The 18470-nt window shown below is 44.9% G+C and overlaps 1 protein-coding gene and 2 long non-coding RNA genes across 3 annotated transcripts in view; all 3 read right to left on the bottom strand.

The window, feature by feature from the left end:
- Positions 1-10: 10 nt before the first annotated feature.
- Positions 11-924, bottom strand: LOC140371381 (uncharacterized). The gene is made up of 3 exons (XR_011928459.1): positions 836-924; positions 737-769; positions 11-138 (listed from the first exon to the last, which is right to left on the bottom strand). It is a non-coding gene; the product is annotated as an uncharacterized lncRNA (long non-coding RNA).
- An 11471-nt stretch (positions 925-12395) lies between these two features.
- Positions 12396-12753, bottom strand: LOC140371382 (uncharacterized). Its single transcript, XR_011928460.1, has 3 exons — positions 12675-12753; positions 12537-12584; positions 12396-12463 (listed from the first exon to the last, which is right to left on the bottom strand). It is a non-coding gene; the product is annotated as an uncharacterized lncRNA (long non-coding RNA).
- A 983-nt stretch (positions 12754-13736) lies between these two features.
- Positions 13737-18470, bottom strand: part of LOC140371507 (uncharacterized) — a 46244-nt gene continuing 41510 nt past the window's right edge. The window contains exons 25-32 of the mRNA XM_072458680.1: positions 17936-18199; positions 17590-17832; positions 17204-17458; positions 15772-16023; positions 14396-14674; positions 14069-14323; positions 13883-13999; positions 13737-13771 (exon numbers count right to left, since the gene is read on the bottom strand). Of these exons, the coding sequence (XP_072314781.1) occupies positions 13737-13771; positions 13883-13999; positions 14069-14323; positions 14396-14674; positions 15772-16023; positions 17204-17458; positions 17590-17832; positions 17936-18199 (1700 nt within the window). The remainder of the gene's footprint in view (positions 13772-13882; positions 14000-14068; positions 14324-14395; positions 14675-15771; positions 16024-17203; positions 17459-17589; positions 17833-17935; positions 18200-18470) is intronic.

Here is an 18470-nt window from a genome sequence, read left to right as displayed (position 1 = left end):
GCGTGTATTTGCCCTTTTGCACGAGTGACCCATCTTTGTAAAAGTGCAGTTGTTTTTCATCGTGACCTGTGCATGTCAGAATCACTGTGTCCTCCAGATACACAGTGTGTGGAGGAACATCCAGAGTCGCCCTGTCACCTGTGGAGCACAAAACTTAAGAACAAACCAGAGAAGCAGAGCAGGAGCACATACACAGATCAAGATCAATATCCTCATCCTAGAGACTAATCAGTGGAGACAGAGGCGTTGCCGCAGGACAACTCTGTGAAGGTCCTTGAGTGGCCCAGAGGCCAGACTTGAACAATTGAACATCTCTGGAGAGATCTGAAAAAGGCTGTGAACCGACTCTCACCAACCAAACTTATTGGGGTTTGGAGGTTCTGCAAAAAAGAATGTGACAAACTGTCCATACAAAAGTGTGCCATGTTTACAGCATTATACTCAAACTCACACAGACTTCAGGCTGTAATTAGTGCCAAAGGTACTTCAACCAAGTATTGAGCAAATACTGTGAATACTAATGTACAAGTGCTTTTTTGTTTTATATTTTAGAGGTCTTTAAGTTTGTCCATGTAGACTAGCCCACAGGGACATTTAACATGTAGATAACAAATATGACATGACATCATAATATAATCACATGGGCTTCAGCTTCCTATTAAATGCAACATTCATTGAACTGAAATAGATGAATTAAAGCGTATAAGCAGAGTCCAAATGAAACAGAGCTGATTACCTGTTGTCCGTTTACAGATGACGATGCAAAACACTGAAATAGAAGTAGATAGTTGTGACCCAGGTCTAAACTCTTCATTGTGAACAAAAGTTGACTCACAGATGAAGCGCAGTGTCCAGAGCAGAGAGACTTCCATCCTCACAGTCTGAGACCCAAAACACAGAGAAAGAACCAATCTCTCTCTATAAAGGCTTCTATTCACTTCACACTCTTTATCTAGGAAAGATAACTCCGGACGGTGCGGACCGTAAGGTGCTAGTTCTGGGTTTGCGGAAGTCACTGCTCGAGTTCCTGTCAGAGCACTACTGGAGGCCAGGAATGATGATCGGAAAGACGAGAAGATACGAGGTGCTTTTGGTAGTGAAGGATATACCAAATATTTACTTGACCTAATTGTATTAAAACTGTAATTTGATATAATAAGGGAATTCCAACTACATTAACTTTAAACTGTATTAATTTTAGTCACTCTAAGTTGTGCTGAAACTGGCCTCACACACACCACTCACCACATTCCTTGATAAGGACAAAGTTGCAGACCCAAGCCCAAGGTCATCTCTGTGCGATGGAACGGCGAATGGAAGAATACTGAGAGAAGGCGCCAACTTTCATATCACGCCTAGGGATGTATACCTAAACCCGCGTTCAGGTTCAAGTCCGGATTCGAATCCAGAGGTTTTGATTCAGGTCCGGACTCATTAGGTCCGGACCTAAACCATGCCATATTTGCATAATGTTACAACAGCGTAACACAAGCTACTCGGCTAAATTAAGTTGAAGACACTTGAACAAGGACAACTATCAAACACAAGGCTTAACTGCAGATTGAAATAAACTCAACTTGTCTGCTTTATTCACTGTTTTTAACAGAAGTTACAACTTACAAATCATAAGCTACTAGCTAAGACTCAACTCAACAACAAGAGCATGTTGAGTATTGTTGACAGAGTCGGTCTGGGTCAAGGGTCAAAGCAGCTGTTTCATCTGATACAATGTTTTGCCTTTAGACATATTTCCACTCTTTAATGTTGCAGATCCATTGGCATCAAAAGTCTGGTAAAAACCTTCAAACAGACAATACACCAGTGTAAATAATTAAGTAACAGTGTAAAATATCAGAGTTACAAAAACTAGTATAAAAGTCAACTAGAATCACTATAAAGCAATCAACTTAGCAGTATCAAAAGTAGATAATACAAATACAAAATACTATTACAAAATATAAACTCCAATTAATGAATGCAGCAATTAAGCAATATTACTTTGACTTTACTTTGTATTTACTTAATACCAAATACATCACACCACATTATAACACTTAAGTTATTTCATTCATATTTACACCCAGACCAAAGACCCAGACAAGACCACGCTGACCCCGCCCCTTTAACACGCGGCGGCCACAGCTTAAAACAGTTCAAATAAAGCCAGCGATCTTACCGGCTTCAGTGTTCACATATGGATACACGGTTCACTTCAGTGTTCACATGTGGATACACGGTTCACTTCAGTGTTCACATGTGGATACACGGTTCACTTCAACGTTCACATGTGGATACACGGTTCACTTCAACATTCACATGTGGATACACGGTTCACTTCAACATTCACATGTGGATACACGGTTCACTTCAGTGTTCACATGTGGATACACGGTTCACTTCAGTGTTCACATGTGGATACACGGTTCACTTCAACGTTCACATGTGGATACACGGTTCACTTCAGTGTTCACATGTGGATACACGGTTCACTTCAGTGTTCACATGTGGATACACGGTTCACTTCAGTGTTCACATGTGGATACACGGTTCACTTCAACGTTCACATGTGGATACACGGTTCACTTCAGTGTTCACATGTGGATACACGGTTCACTTCAGTGTTCACATGTGGATACACGGTTCACTTCAATGTTCACATGTGGATACACGGTTCACTTCAGTGTTCACATGTGGATACACGGTTCACTTCAGTGTTCACATGTGGATACACGGTTCACTTCAGTGTTCACATGTGGATACACGGTTCACTTCAGTGTTCACATGTGGATACACGGTTCACTTCAGTGTTCACATGTGGATACACGGTTCACTTCAGTGTTGACATGTGGATACACGGTTCACTTCAGCGTTCACATGTGGATACACGGTTCACTTCAGTGTTGACATGTGGATACACGGTTCACTTCAGTGTTCACATGTGGATACACGGTTCACTTCAATGTTCACATGTGGATACACGGTTCACTTCAGTGTTCACATGTGGATACACGGTTCACTTCAGTGTTCACATGTGGATACACGGTTCACTTCAATGTTCACATGTGGATACACGCTTCACTTCAATGTTCACATGTGGATACACGGTTCACTTCAGTGTTCACATGTGGATACACGGTTCACTTCAACGTTCACATGTGGATACACGCTTCACTTCAACGTTCACATGTGGATACACGCTTCACTTCAACGTTCATTTGTGGATACACGGTTCACTTCAGCGTTCACATGTGGATACACGCTTCACTTCAATGTTCACATGTGGATACACGGTTCACTTCAGTGTTCACATGTGGATACACGCTTCACTTCAGTGTTCACATGTGGATACACGGTTCACTTCAACGTTCACATGTGGATACACGGTTCACTTCAGTGTTCACATGTGGATACACGGTTCACTTCAACGTTCACATGTGGATACACGGTTCACTTCAACGTTCACATGTGGATACACGGTTCACTTCAGTGTTCACATGTGGATACACGGTTCACTTCAGTGTTCACATGTGGATACACGGTTCACTTCAGTGTTCACATGTGGATACACGGTTCACTTCAACGTTCACATGTGGATACACGGTTCACTTCAGTGTTCACATGTGGATACACGGTTCACTTCAGTGTTCACATGTGGATACACGGTTCACTTCAGTGTTCACATGTGGATACACGGTTCACTTCAACGTTCACATGTGGATACACGGTTCACTTCAGTGTTCACATGTGGATACACGGTTCACTTCAGTGTTCACATGTGGATACACGGTTCACTTCAATGTTCACATGTGGATACACGGTTCACTTCAGTGTTCACATGTGGATACACGGTTCACTTCAGTGTTCACATGTGGATACACGGTTCACTTCAGTGTTCACATGTGGATACACGGTTCACTTCAGTGTTGACATGTGGATACACGGTTCACTTCAGCGTTCACATGTGGATACACGGTTCACTTCAGTGTTCACATGTGGATACACGGTTCACTTCAGTGTTCACATGTGGATACACGCTTCACTTCAATGTTCACATGTGGATACACGGTTCACTTCAGTGTTCACATGTGGATACACGGTTCACTTCAATGTTCACATGTGGATACACGGTTCACTTCAACGTTCACATGTGGATACACGGTTCACTTCAGTGTTCACATGTGGATACACGCTTCACTTCAATGTTCACATGTGGATACACGGTTCACTTCAGTGTTCACATGTGGATACACGCTTCACTTCAGTGTTCACATGTGGATACACGGTTCACTTCAACGTTCACATGTGGATACACGCTTCACTTCAATGTTCACATGTGGATATACGGTTCACTTCAGTGTTCACATGTGGATACACGCTTCACTTCAGTGTTCACATGTGGATACACGGTTCACTTCAACGTTCACATGTGGATACACGGTTCACTTCAACGTTCACATGTGGATACACGCTTCACTTCAGTGTTCACATGTGGATACACGGTTCACTTCAGTGTTCACATGTGGATACACGCTTCACTTCAGTGTTCACATGTGGATACACGGTTCACTTCAGTGTTCACATGTGGATACACGGTTCACTTCAACGTTCACATGTGGATACACGGTTCACTTCAGCGTTCACATGTGGATACACGGTTCACTTCAGTGTTCACATGTGGATACACGGTTCACTTCAGTGTTCACATGTGGATACACGGTTCACTTCAACGTTCACATGTGGATACACGGTTCACTTCAGTGTTCACATGTGGATACACGGTTCACTTCAGTGTTCACATGTGGATACACGGTTCACTTCAACGTTCACATGTGGATACACGGTTCACTTCAGCGTTCACATGTGGATACACGGTTCACTTCAGTGTTCACATGTGGATACACGGTTCACTTCAGTGTTCACATGTGGATACACGGTTCACTTCAGCGTTCACATGTGGATACACGGTTCACTTCAGTGTTCACATGTGGATACACGGTTCACTTCAACGTTCACATGTGGATACACTGTTCACTTCAGTGTTGACATGTGGATACACGCTTCACTTCAGTGTTCACATGTGGATACACGGTTCACTTCAATGTTCACATGTGGATACACGGTTCACTTCAGTGTTCACATGTGGATACACGGTTCACTTCAGTGTTCACATGTGGATACACGGTTCACTTCAGTGTTCACATGTGGATACACGGTTCACTTCTGTGTTCACATGTGGATACACGGTTCACTTCAGTGTTCACACGTGGATACACGCTTCACTTCAGTGTTCACATGTGGATACACGGTTCACTTCAACGTTCACATGTGGATACACGGTTCACTTCAGTGTTCACATGTGGACACACGGTTCACTTCAGCGTTCACATGTGGATACACGCTTCACTTCAATGTTCACATGTGGATACACGGTTCACTTCAACGTTCACATGTGGATACACGGTTCACTTCAGTGTTCACATGTGGACACACGGTTCACTTCAGCGTTCACATGTGGATACACGGTTCACTTCAGTGTTCACATGTGGATACACGGTTCACTTCAGTGTTCACATGTGGATACACGGTTCACTTCAGTGTTCACATGTTGATACACGGTTCACTTCAGTGTTGACATGTGGATACACGGTTCACTTCAGTGTTCACATGTGGATACACGGTTCACTTCAACGTTCACATGTGGATACACGGTTCACTTCAGTGTTCACATGTGGATACACGCTTCACTTCAACGTTCACATGTGGATACACGGTTCACTTCAGTGTTCACATGTGGATACACGGTTCACTTCAATGTTCACATGTGGATACACGCTTCACTTCAACGTTCACATGTGGATACACGGTTCACTTCAGTGTTCACATGTGGATAAAGGGTTTTGTCTCTCGCATCTTTAAACTTATTTCGCCGGCTTCAACTTATGCCCAGAAGACGCGTGCGTCGCTAATTAGGGTCCGTGTGCGCTATTGACGGCGGGGCATGGCAGTGTTTACGTCTTTTCCAGCGTGAATTTCGCGATCAATGGAAGGTTTAAGATGGTCTAGATTCTAGAACAAAAAGGATATAGTATGTCAGTGCTATATTTTATATGAGTCCAGAACCGAATCACCGGGGTTTCGTTTTTTTTGGACCTGAACCGAAACGTTTTTACAAGTCCAGATCCGGTCCATATGAAAATGTATAAATTGTTTGAGCGCATAGGGAAAAGGCGTGTCCGGACTACGCCCGAGTAAGTAGCCACACATTCGATAGGGACATTTTAGGTAAGCGCTCCGTTTATCTGTATTAGTCTTGTAAATGGCAGGGATTAAACTGATTGATTTTAACTTTCTGATTCTTGCCCTTTCTTTCATAAACGAGCAGGCCGACAGTAGCTTTATTTAGGCTCTCAAGAAGGCAAGAAAATACATATTCCTCTGCTTATATACCCTGCCACAGGATCAAAGGAACAAAGGCGGAATGTAGCTGCTATGTAGTGCCACCAAGCCAAGGAGGAACAAAGGCGGAACACCGGTGACATCATACGGCACTCGGTGATGGGGTGGAGAGAAGTGTGAAATGCAGTGATATCATAAGGCACCCTGTGGTGCTGGAGCGCCTCTAGTGGTCACCCCATGAATTACAAGAGCATTGAAACACCGGGATCGCGGGGCCTTTTGTACACTTTAACTCGACTGGCTTTGGCTTTGGCTTTCCTTCCTTTTCACACCTCACACACCAAACCAACATTCACCCAAACGCCAGCACGTGGACGTGGAGGTGACACGAACAACACAGGCCCATCTCCTCAGGATCACAGCTTCTGGTTCCGTTCGTATGACAGGCTGGCTGATAATATCATCTTAGAATTAACTCCAACACACAACTAATTTATGTGTCTGTTTAATTATCTAGTCAATAAAACTTCAATACCTACATTTGGTAAAGTGTTCATTCATTTTCAGAAAAGTGGTCAATGTCACGGTTATATTCTCACAAACCTTCAGATCAACGAGCAAATTCATTTTCGATAAATACATTTTTTTATATATTGATTATAGAGTTGTTAAATGCCGATTATCCGGCTGGTGCCCCAACTTGCTCTTAAAATATGATATCAAACATACCCACACTTATGCAGTGTGTCATGTTTGATTCTTGAACAATTCTTTAATCATTATCAACCTTGAATACCCTACATATACCGGTGCAGCCCGTGCAAGGATGCAAACGCAAAGTATATTACGCTACAGGTGTATTTATTTAACAGTTCTCAAAATCTATTTGAACTACATCCACTATTTACTCTTAAAGTATATTTTAAACAGGTACTTAAAAAAAAGTGCTTAAAAGATTTACTTGAGTCATTTTTTGCGCATGTATTTTGTACTTTTACTTGACAAAATGGAATACTTTTTCCCCTGTCGAGATGAAGAGGAAGTTGAGAGAAGAGTGAGGCTCTGGTTTGGTTTCTGAGTAAATGTGCACAGCCTGACCACAGACCACAGCGTTTGGACACATTCCATCTGTGTCAGTCCATCACACACAAAGACACGTGAAAACACAGTCAAACTACAGCCAAACCCCTCTCACTGAACTCTTAACTATACTACAGTGTAGTACTCATGCTCAGAGTCTGAACAGGCTCAGAGTTAACACACTTTGTCGTCTTTAGCGCTGAAGCTGACATTTCCTTCCTTTTTACACAAAACTTTTAAACCAAGAGGTAATTGGCTAAAATAGAAATGAGATGCAGGGACCAAAAATGTGTCATTGTTGCTTCCTGTTCAGACTAAAGCACTCGCCGCTTCTTAATTTGGTGATTTATTCATTGTAAACTACAATTGTGATCTAAAAACAAAAGAACAACAAAAACATTGAGCCTTTTCAATGAATGAATCTATTGTCTTCCTGTTTGAAACGCACTAGTGACTCTCTCTTCAATGTGGCATTTCACTGTGGCAGATTTTCACGATTGTGCTTTTATGGACCCGAGTCTAAAGTCCAGAGCTGTGAAGGTGGTCACGTCTCAAAACACAGGATAAGACAGAATTACTCTAAAGCAAAATGTATAAACTAATCATAATACATCTCTGAGTAAACTATTTATAAGGGGGAAACAGAGGGCCCACCAAGCCATTTATTCCGACACCTTAACGTGGTGGAGGGGTTTGAGCGCTTGAATGATCCCAGGAGCTATGTTGTCGGGGGCTTGAAGCCCCTGGTAGGGTCTCCCATGGCAAACAGGTCCTAGGTGACGGGTCAGACAAAGAGCGGTTCAGAAGCCCTTCATGACATGTAAAAGATCAAGGCCAGTTACGTCGCCCGGATCGGCGTCACCGGGGCCCAATCCTGGAGCCAGGCCTGGTGTGGGTGCTCGACGGCGAGCGCCTGGTGGCCGGGTCTTTCCCCACGGGGCCCAGCCGGGCACAGCCCGAAAGAGCGACGTGGGGCCGCCTTCCAGTTGGCCCACCACCCGCAGGAGGATCCATGTAGCAGTAGATGGCAGGGGCCTCGACGACCAGATCTCCGACATGGAATGTCTCCTCGCTTGGGGTGAAAGAGCCTGAGCTTGTGCGGGAGGTTGAGCGGTATCAACTAGATATAGTCGGCCTCAACTCCAAGCACAGTTTGGGCTCTGGAACCCATCTCCTCCAGAGGGGCTGGACGCTCCACTTCTCTGGTGTTGCCCGCGGGGAGAGGCGGCCGGCTGGTGTGGGCTTGCTTATAGCCCCTCAGCTCAGCTGCCACGTGTTGGAGTTCACCCCGGTCCCTAGGCCTTCGGGTGGGGGACAGGTCTCTCACTGTTGTGTCGGCCTACGGGCTGAACAGCAGTGCAGAGTACCTGGCCTTCTTGGAGTTCTTGGGAGGGGTACTGGACAGTGCACCGACCGAGGACTCCGTTGTTCTTCTGGGGGACTTCAACGCCAATGACAGTGACACCTGGAGAGGGGTGATTGGGAAGAACGGCTTCCCCAATCTGAACCCGAGTGGTGTTCAGTTATTGGACTTCTGTGCTAGCCACAGATTGTCCATAACGAACACGTGTTCAAGCACAAGGGTATCCATCAGTGCACCTGGCACCAGTACACCCTAGGCCGGAGGTCAATGATCGACTTTGTTGTTGTGTAATCTGACCTCCGGCCACGTGTCTTGGACACTCGGGTGAAGAGAGGGACAGAGCTGTCAACCGATCACCACCTGTTGGTGAGTTGGATCCGCTGGCGGAGGATGAAGCCGGACAGACTTGGCAGACCCAAGCGCATTGTCAGGGTCTGTTGGGAACGTCTTGCGGAGCCCTCTGTCAGTAGGGTATTCAACTCGCACCTCCGGGAGAGCTTCTCCCATGTCCCGGGGGAGGCTGGGGACATTGAGAGCGAGTGGACCATGTTCTCCGCCTCCATTGTTGATAGGGCTGCTCGAAGCTGGTGCCTGTCGTGGCGGCAACCCCCGAACCCGGTGGTGGACACTGGAAGTAAGGGATGTTGTCAGGTTGAAGAAGGAGGCCTATCAGGCCACTCTGGCTTGTGGGGCTCCTGGGGTCATTGACAGGTATCGACAGGCCAAGCGGGCCGCAGATCGTGCTGTCGCAGAGGAAAAAACCCGGGGCTGGAAGGAGTTCGGGGAGGCCATGGAGGAGGACTATCGGTCGGCCGCAAAGAAATTCTGGTAAACCGTCTGGCGCCTCAGGAGGGGGAAGCAGTGCTTCACCAACACCGTTTACGGTGCGGGTGGAGACCTGCTGACCTAGACTGGGGATGTCGTCGGACGGTGGAAGGAATACTTTGAGGACCTCCTTAATCCCACCGTCATGTCTTCCGAAGAGGAAGCAGAGACCGGGGACTCAGAGGCTGACTCGTCCATCACCCATGCTGAAGTCACTGAGGTTGTTTGCAAACTCCTCGGTGGCAGGGCTCCGGGGGTGGATGAGATGCGCCCTGAGCACCTAAAGTCTCTGGATGTTGTAGGACTGTCTTGGCTGACACGTCTCTGCAACATCGCGTGGCGGTCGGGGACCGTGCCTCTGGATTGGCAGACCGGGGCGGGTGGTCCCTCTGTTCAAGAAGGGGGACCGGAGGGTGTGTTCCAACTACAGAGGGATCACACTCCTCAGCCTCCCCGGTAAGGTCTATTCCAAGGTACTGCAGAGGAGAATCCGACCGATAGTCGAACCTCGGATTCAGGAGGAGCAGAGTGGTTTTCGTCCGGGTCGTGGAACACTGGACCAGCTCTATACTCTCCATCGGGTGCTCGAGGGTTCATGGGCGTTTGCCCAACCAGTCCACATGTGCTTTGTGGATCTGGAGAAGGCTTTCGACCATATCCCTTGGGGTGTCTTTTGGGGGGTGCTCCGGGAGTACGGGGTCCAGGGCCCTTTGCTCAGGGCTGCCCGGTCCCTGTATGACCGGAGCAGGAGCTGTGTTTGCATTGCCGGCAGTAAGTCAGACCTGTTCCCAGTGCATGTTGGACTCTGCCAGGGCTGCCCTTTGTCACCGGTTCTGTTCATAGTTTTTATGGACAGAATTTTTAGGCGCAGTCAGGGGTCAGGGTGTCCGGTTTGGGGACAACAGGATCTCATCTCTGCTGTTTGCAGACGATGTTGTCCTGATGGCTCCATCAAACCCGGACCTGCAACATGCACTGGGACGGTTTGCAGCCGAGTGTGAAGCGGCTGGGATGAGAATCAGCACCTCCAAATCTGAGGCCATGGTTCTCGACCGGAAAAAGGTGGCTTGCCCTCTCCAGCTGGGTGGGGAGTCCTCTGAGATTGACAGGCGGATCGGTGCAGCGGCTGCAGTGATGCAGTCGCTGCATTGGACTGTTGTGGTGAAGAAGGAGCTGAAAGGCACCGGTCAAGCTACGTTCCTACCCTCACCTATGGTCATGAGCTTTGGGTAATGACCGAAAGGACAAGATTGCAGATACAAAGCGGTCAAAATGAGTTTCCTCCGCCGTGGGGAGCTCGGAGTAGAGCCGCTGCTCCTCCAGGTTGAGCGGAGCCAGCTGAGGTGGCTCGGTTATCTGTACCGGATGCCTCCTGGGCGCCTCCCTGGGGAGGTGTTTCGGGCATGTCCCACCGGGAAGAGGCCCCGAGGAAGACCTAGGACACGCTGGAGAGACTATGTCTCTCGGCTGGCCTGGGAACGCCTCGGGATCCCCCCGGAGGAGTTGGAAGAAGTGTCAGGGAAGAAGGAAGTCTGGGAGTCCCTGCTTAGACTGCTGCCCCCGCGACCCGGCCCCGGATAAAGCGGAAGAAAATGGATGGATGGATGGATGGCATTAACGTTATATATCTTGCATTTAATCATTTAGGTGTTTTTATTGTTTTTAAGAAAGAGCTCATTTAATCCAAAGACATAAAAGACAAACACCAGAAAAATGATGAAGTGCATTTTATTTAAACTAGAGTTTGTCAGAGGAAAATACATGAAACCTTCAGGTCACAGAGAGAAAGTGGAATGAACACATCACCTTTGTTTGCTTCATTAGTTGGTTTGGTTGAAAAACACTGGTCATTTCACAGTTTGTGTTCCAGTTTCTCCCTGGATTCGTCTGCAAACTGATGGAATGACAGATTCTAATGATCTCTTCAAATGTCGTAGTTTCAAAGAAAGAGCAAGCTAATCACTCTTTTATAATTAAAAAGTAAAGGTGATATAGACACCGTCACTTTTTGAACTAAACATCTTGGATTAAATATCAATAATAATTAAAATGTTGAAATAGTTTCCTCCAAACCCCAAACTTTTAACGCTTTAAACATGTTGTTCTATTGTGTAAAACGCTTTATCAACTCATTACTTCTGTCGTGGACTCATTTTGATGACCTTTCACCATCCAAAGACATAATAACTTGTTTTGAATTGTAAATTGCTCTTGAACAAATCCGGAGAGTAAATCCAAGTGGAATCATTGTTTTTACCTGTTTATTGAGGAGTAATAACACTTTTCTCCTCTGTCTGTCATCTTTATTTCACAGACACAAACATGATGCTGTTAGTTCCATATAAAACATGTACTGGAAACATTGTAAGCGCTGTCATTAACAAACCAGAGACAAACACGAGCGAAAAGAAAAAAGTCGAGGGTCAAACAGTTAAATATGGCACTGGTAAATCACATAAAGTTTATATTTTAACATGAGCAAGTGAAACAAAAGTCCAGCCCGGGAATTTCACAGAATGAGTCACATCTGTAGCTGTGAAGTTATTACATCTTAAGGCTGTGGTCAATTTGTATGAAATCTTTGTGCTTTTCAGTGGTCGTCCAGTGAGCGTCTCTTTCAGCTCAACTCAGTTTGTTCAGACCTGGAGCAAATGGAAAATCTATCAAAGTTCATCATCACGTGAAGGAATTATTTATGAATTCTAATATTCAAAAATGGCTTAGTTTCTGTAATGTTTAAAGAATTGTAAAGTTAAATGCACCTGAGAGGTAAATTACTGTAGTCCCCGAGCTCTTCATCTTGAAGTAAAACAAACAATACATTTAAGATTTTTGAAATAAATGAAGAAAAAGAAGAAAAAGAGTCATTTACCGTTCCTGTTTCTTGGGTTTTGGATCGTTTCATCCACACAATTGTCTCCTAAAGTTCAGGAAAGTGTTTAAATAATCTTCTTAAACATGTTTTAAGTCTTTAAATGTATTATTCTTTATGTTAATATTCTTAACTGACCATGAAGAAGAGATGAATACAGTTGCTGCTGATTGTCTTGGCCCTCGTTTCCTTCATCATTCTCACTGCAGTTAAAGAAGAAAACATGGCTTTAGAAATGTCTTGAATTATTCTTTATTGTAACGTCAGATGCAGTGGCAGCTGGTGAATTTTTTTTTAGGTGGAGCTATTTGTAATTTTGAATTTCGTAGATGTGATTTGCTGCATTCTGGTGCATTTTAGGCCTACTTCTCAACCTATTTGTCATCCCAGGGGGAGATAAGGCGCAGTAAAGCGGGAGATTACCTCCCAGAGGAGGTTTTAATTTCTCTCAGAATTAAGAAAAATTAACAAGTAAATACGAACGATAATACCGGAAGTCGTGCAACAGGACTTGTAGGACGCATATCCGTCCCACGCTACGCTCAACGGTATGTTTCTGTACTTAACAGACCGTGCAGAATTGAGCCGGTACTTGAATTGACAAGTTCATAAGTCATCTGAGATGCCACTATCTTTCACGTCGTTCACTCTCATAGTGTGAATGTCTGAGTTGTTTTACAATGAGCTTTTCCTCAAAAGTTCTTCTTCAAAGCGATGCAGATGTAAGGATTTCACTGAATTAGGGACAAATTAATCCGACGTCGCCATTTTACACACTTCGCTGCTGGAATGAAAACATCTGGTAACAAGCAGCTGCAGCGGTGCATCTTGGTACTTTGGGGCGCTAATCTTCAGCGCCCCAAACCCATAAAATTCCTCGACGATGATTGGCGGATGTGTATTCTTTTTTGCCTAGCAACAGAGGAGCCATTGGCTTAAATACACACAATGGGGCTGATCAAACAGGAGCCCCGGCAAGACAGCCTATTGGCTCCTACACCAAACGTGGAACTTGAAAGTTAATGTAAATATAATTCTGGAGAGTTCTAAACCCATAAAGCAAAATTATCAATAGCATCTAATTAACACAGGTTTTTTTTTTCTTCAAAATGAGACATCATTTAAAAAATAAAATAAAAACAGGCAGTCAGGTCAGGTGGGGCGGCGCCCCAGCGCCCCCTATGGGCGAGCCGCCACTGGTCAGAAGGACAAGACTGACCTGGAGGAGCTTTGGCCTGAAAAAACAACACATGTTGATTGAAACATCACAAACTTCAAATGTCACTATACTGTAAATATGACTGTATATAGTTCTAATGTATACCATGAAAATAAGAGTTTTTTACCTTTAGTTTTGCTGCAGCGCCACAGAAGCAGCAGCAGGATGAATAAAAAGAGCCCTGCACACACAGGTCCAACCACCCACATGACAGGAAGAGGAGAGAGATCTGCTTTGGCTGCACCTGTGAACATACAATATATAAAACCTTTTTATTGTAGAACCTTTGTATATGAAGAATGGATTTACTAACTTTTAATGGACATCCAACTCTCTGGAGACGTCACAGTCTTTGTCCACAGCTTCCTTTGTCCCTCACATTTATAAAAGCCTTGGTCAGACCTGGACACTGCAGAGATGTTGAACTCTGGGTTGGTTCCATTTTGAATTATGCTTCCATTTTTATAAAATTGCACTGAAGTAAAAGTCCCTGTCCTGAGTTTACAGCTGAGAGACACAGACTGTCCCTCCATCACTGCACGCACTGGACTCAGAAGGATGATGTCACCTGTGAAGTTAAACATGTCAAAAACATGACATATTTGAAATACTCACGACTCATAGTTTAAACCAAACTCACTGTGGACTGAGATGTTGACGGCGTTGCTCATTTCTCCTGATCCAGACTCACACCAAAACACTGCTCTGGTTTTATCACGTAAACGAAACTCACATTTAGATTTATCTTTGCTCTTGTAATTATCACACTGTTGTGTTGTTATTGTGTTGTTATAAAAGCTCCTATAAAGTGTCCTGTCTGCTCCAGTGGAGTTGAACCCACAACTCAGAGTGATGACATCATCAGTGAAGTGCTGTGCTCTGTCAGGACTGACCCAGAGAGACTCTGGACCCTCAGCATCTGAGGAGCACAAGACCCAGACTTTAGAGAGTCGAGCTTTAGAGAGTCGAGCTTTAGAGAGTCGGGCTTTAGAGAGTCGAGCTTCAGAGAGTCGGGATTTAGAGAGTCGGGCTTTAGAGAGTCGAGCTTTAGGGAGTCGAGCTTTAGAGAGTCTGGCTTTAGAGAGTCGGGCTTTAGGGAGTCGAGCTTTAGGGAGTCGAGCTTTAGAGAGTCTGGCTTTAGAGAGTCGAGCTTTAGAGAGTCGAGCTTTAGAGAGTCGGGCTTTAGAGAGTCGAGCTTTAGAGAGTCGAGCTTTAGAGAGTCGAGCTTTAGAGAGTCGAGCTTTAGGGAGTCGGGCTTTAGAGAGTCGGGCTTTAGAGAGTCGGGCTTTAGAGAGTCGAGCTTTAGAGAGTCGAGCTTTAGAGAGTCGAGCTTTAGAGAGTCGAGCTTTAGGGAGTCGGGCTTTAGAGAGTCGGCCTTTAGAGAGTCGAGCTTTAGGGAGTCGGGCTTTAGAGAGTCGAGCTTTAGAGAGTCGAGCTTTAGAGAGTCGAGCTTTAGAGAGTCGAGCTTTAGGGAGTCGGGCTTTAGAGAGTCGAGCTTTAGAGAGTCGAGCTTTAGAGAGTCGAGCTTTAGGGAGTCGAGCTTTAGGGAGTCGAGCTTTAGAGAGTCGAGCTTTAGAGAGTCGAGCTTTAGAGAGTCGAGCTTTAGAGAGTCGAGCTTTAGAGAGTCAAGCTTTAGGGAGTCGGGCTTTAGAGAGTCGGGCTTTAGGGAGTCGGGCTTTAGGGAGTCGAGCTTTAGAGAGTCGAGCTTTAGGGAGTCGAGCTTTAGGGAGTCGAGCTTTAGAGAGTCGGGCTTTAGAGAGTCGAGCTTTAGAGAGTCGAGCTTTAGAGAGTCGAGCTTTAGAGAGTCGGGCTTTAGGGAGTCGGGCTTTAGAGAGTCGGGCTTTAGGGAGTCGGGCTTTAGGGAGTCGAGCTTTAGTGAGTCGAGCTTTAGAGAGTCTGGCTTTAGAGAGTCTGGCTTTAGAGAGTCGAGCTTTAGAGAGTCGGACTTTAGTAAACAGGATATCTCCATGTTCTGATACATCTGAAGTATAAGCGACATGTTAGAGACAAACTGACCAGTGTTTCTGAGCCTGAACTTGTGGCTGTCCTCAGTGAAGTAGGGAGGGTCTCCTCTGTGGGCTCTGCACTGGTACTCTCCTCCCTCTGACACTGTGACCTGTGCCTCAGATGAAGACTCTTTGAAGAACTGCTCATTTCTGCTCCACTCATATTTCCACCCAGAGGAAGATGGAGAGACAGAGCAGAACAGCTTCACACTGCCCCCTGTCTGCAGCTCTGAGGGTCCACTCACTCTGGCCTGAGGTTTGTCTGTAGAATGCATCATAGGTTCACGTGACATCACAACATTGTAGAAAGCCGATAGTTGAGCTGAGCTGGAGGTCAGGGCAGAATTCTATGGTACAATTTACTGTTTAACTGAAGAATTGTTTTATGGTCCAGATCTCTGTAACGACTGGTCCCATCCACAAGAAACAAAAACTGACTCAAAGCTCAACGTCTTCTCTGACAGTAAAAATAAACAAAAGTGAAATAACTTTTTCACAATAAGGCCAAAATTATTTTATTACTTGGTTTACGGATCCGCCGCACTAAGAATATTGATCTCTACAATATAAAACAAATTAATTATTATAATTATTTTTTTAATTAAATACCGCCATCAACGCAAATAGCATTAAATGAAATATAAATCGCGGTATTAAGTCAAAAGATAAGAGCGCATGAAGCAATTTTTCGTCAAAATCCTGCGGGAGTGAGAGACGGAGCGGGTCCGTTCCTGCGCGCGGGTGCGTCAGGTATATATATATGGGCTGGTTCTGACGTCACCCATGTCACGTCCACCACGTGACTTTGTTGGTATTAATCTCGACCTGTGTGCTGTGCACATGTAGATAGCGGCCCCGGGAGAGCATGAGGAGACACGCGCGTCCGTTTCCGTGTCTGTGACGTGCAGCGCAAACTCCTTTATGTCGCAAATTCACATTTTAAACCTGTTTACCCCATTTTCTCTAGCGCGTTTTGACGTGACTAAGGCTGCACACTTAGAAGCGTGAGTTCTACCAGTGCAAAACACTGCACCCCCCTCCCTTCCTCCCCCTTGTGCATTTTGGGAAAACCCGGAAGAAAAAATCTTTTGAAATCGAAATTATTTTGATATTTCTATTTCGCCCGCCTGTTCAATATATTTCATTTAAAAATCTGTAAACTAAGTGATAAAGTAACTGCGGCCTAACCTCAGAAAGCGATGCCAACTCCAACTGTGATTAAAGGACTTTAAACCATAATATTATTATGACTATTTTGTTTAACCAAAACCAAACTAATAATGATGAGGTTCAACTTTGTGGATTTTTACTTTGGATATTTCTTATCTGCGTTAATCTGCCATTATCAAATTCTACGGCGTGAAACGCAAACTATTGCATCAAAATATGAAGTTCCTAAATAAAAATAAGGAGGTGTAATCACAGAGTGAAAGTGCACATACTCTTGACAGTGACAGAGGCTCCTGTGCTCCACACAGTGGTGTGGTGAGGGCCTCTCTGGGCTCTGCAGCTGTAGGCTCCTGTGTCAGACTCAGTCACTCTGGAGACTGTGTATTCTCTGGTTGTTGGAGGTGGGTTCAGTCTGTTCCTGCTCCAGTGATAGGTCCACTCTGTGTCTGCTCCGCCCTCCACCTCACACCTGAGAGTCAGACTCTCTCCCACAAATACCTCCAACTGACTTGGACTCACAGTGAGGGCTGAAGATTTGTAACAGAATCTAATAAATGTTTTTGACAAAAAGATGATAATCTGTTTAAAATGTCAAATTAAAGGAGAGACACCATCAAACATAAATGTAATGTATTCTTTATATTCTAACTGTTCTCACCAGTGTCTTCAACAGTGACATCATTACTTTTTCTTGTGACCACATGATCATCCCACCCACAGCAGGAGTACACTCCTCCAAGAGAGACATTCAGAGTTTGTTCAAAATAGTAAATATATTTCCAATGAGCACTGAACCACTGCAGTTCTTCATTGAAATCCTCTACATCACAGCTCAGAGTCACACTGCCCTCTACTGGTCTGTCTGTGTTTGACACTGTCAGTTCAACTCTGCGGGGGTGTTCTGTTGAAAAGAAAGATGGAAAGTCATGTGTAATGTGTTTATCTTTTTGTCTTAATTAGAATAATAGGATCCTAAAAACATATGAAGATTATGCACAATCTACCTGTGACTTTCAGTTCTTTCTCTGGAGACTGTATTTCCTCTTTGGTCCCACACGAATACAAACCCTCACTCGATTTTGACACTGAATTCACTCTCAGGTACCTATTGTTTTGTACTTGCTGAAAAAAATAGTATTCGTCCTCTTGCACGAGTGACCCATCTTTGTAAAAGTGCAGTTTATTTACATCGTGACCTGAGCATGTCAGTCTCACTGTGTCCTCCAGATACACAGTGTGTGGAGGAACATCCAGAGTCGCCCTGTCACCTGTGGAGCACAAAACTTAAGAACAAACCAGAGAAGCAGAGCAGGAGCACATACACAGATCAAGATCAATATCCTCATCCTAGAGACTAATCAGTGGAGACAGAGGCTACAAACATGACATTAAAACTTAAAGGTGGTATGGACGTTTTTTTTCAGCAAATTTTTTATCATATTTCCTCGTGGCGTGGATAAATCATTTGTCCTGCCACGTATCAATCATAAAACGCACCTACCGCTCACCTGCAGCCGCGTGCGGTTCCTCCTCACGTTT

The sequence above is a fragment of the Eucyclogobius newberryi genome, unplaced genomic scaffold (genome assembly GCF_026437365.1).
Source record: "Eucyclogobius newberryi isolate DKJ021-1_F unplaced genomic scaffold, fEucNew1.0.hap1 SCAF_22, whole genome shotgun sequence".
Lineage (NCBI taxonomy): Eukaryota > Metazoa > Chordata > Actinopteri > Gobiiformes > Gobiidae > Eucyclogobius > Eucyclogobius newberryi.
Note: the sequence above shows the minus strand (reverse complement) of the source record. Positions and strands in the feature narration are given on the sequence as shown.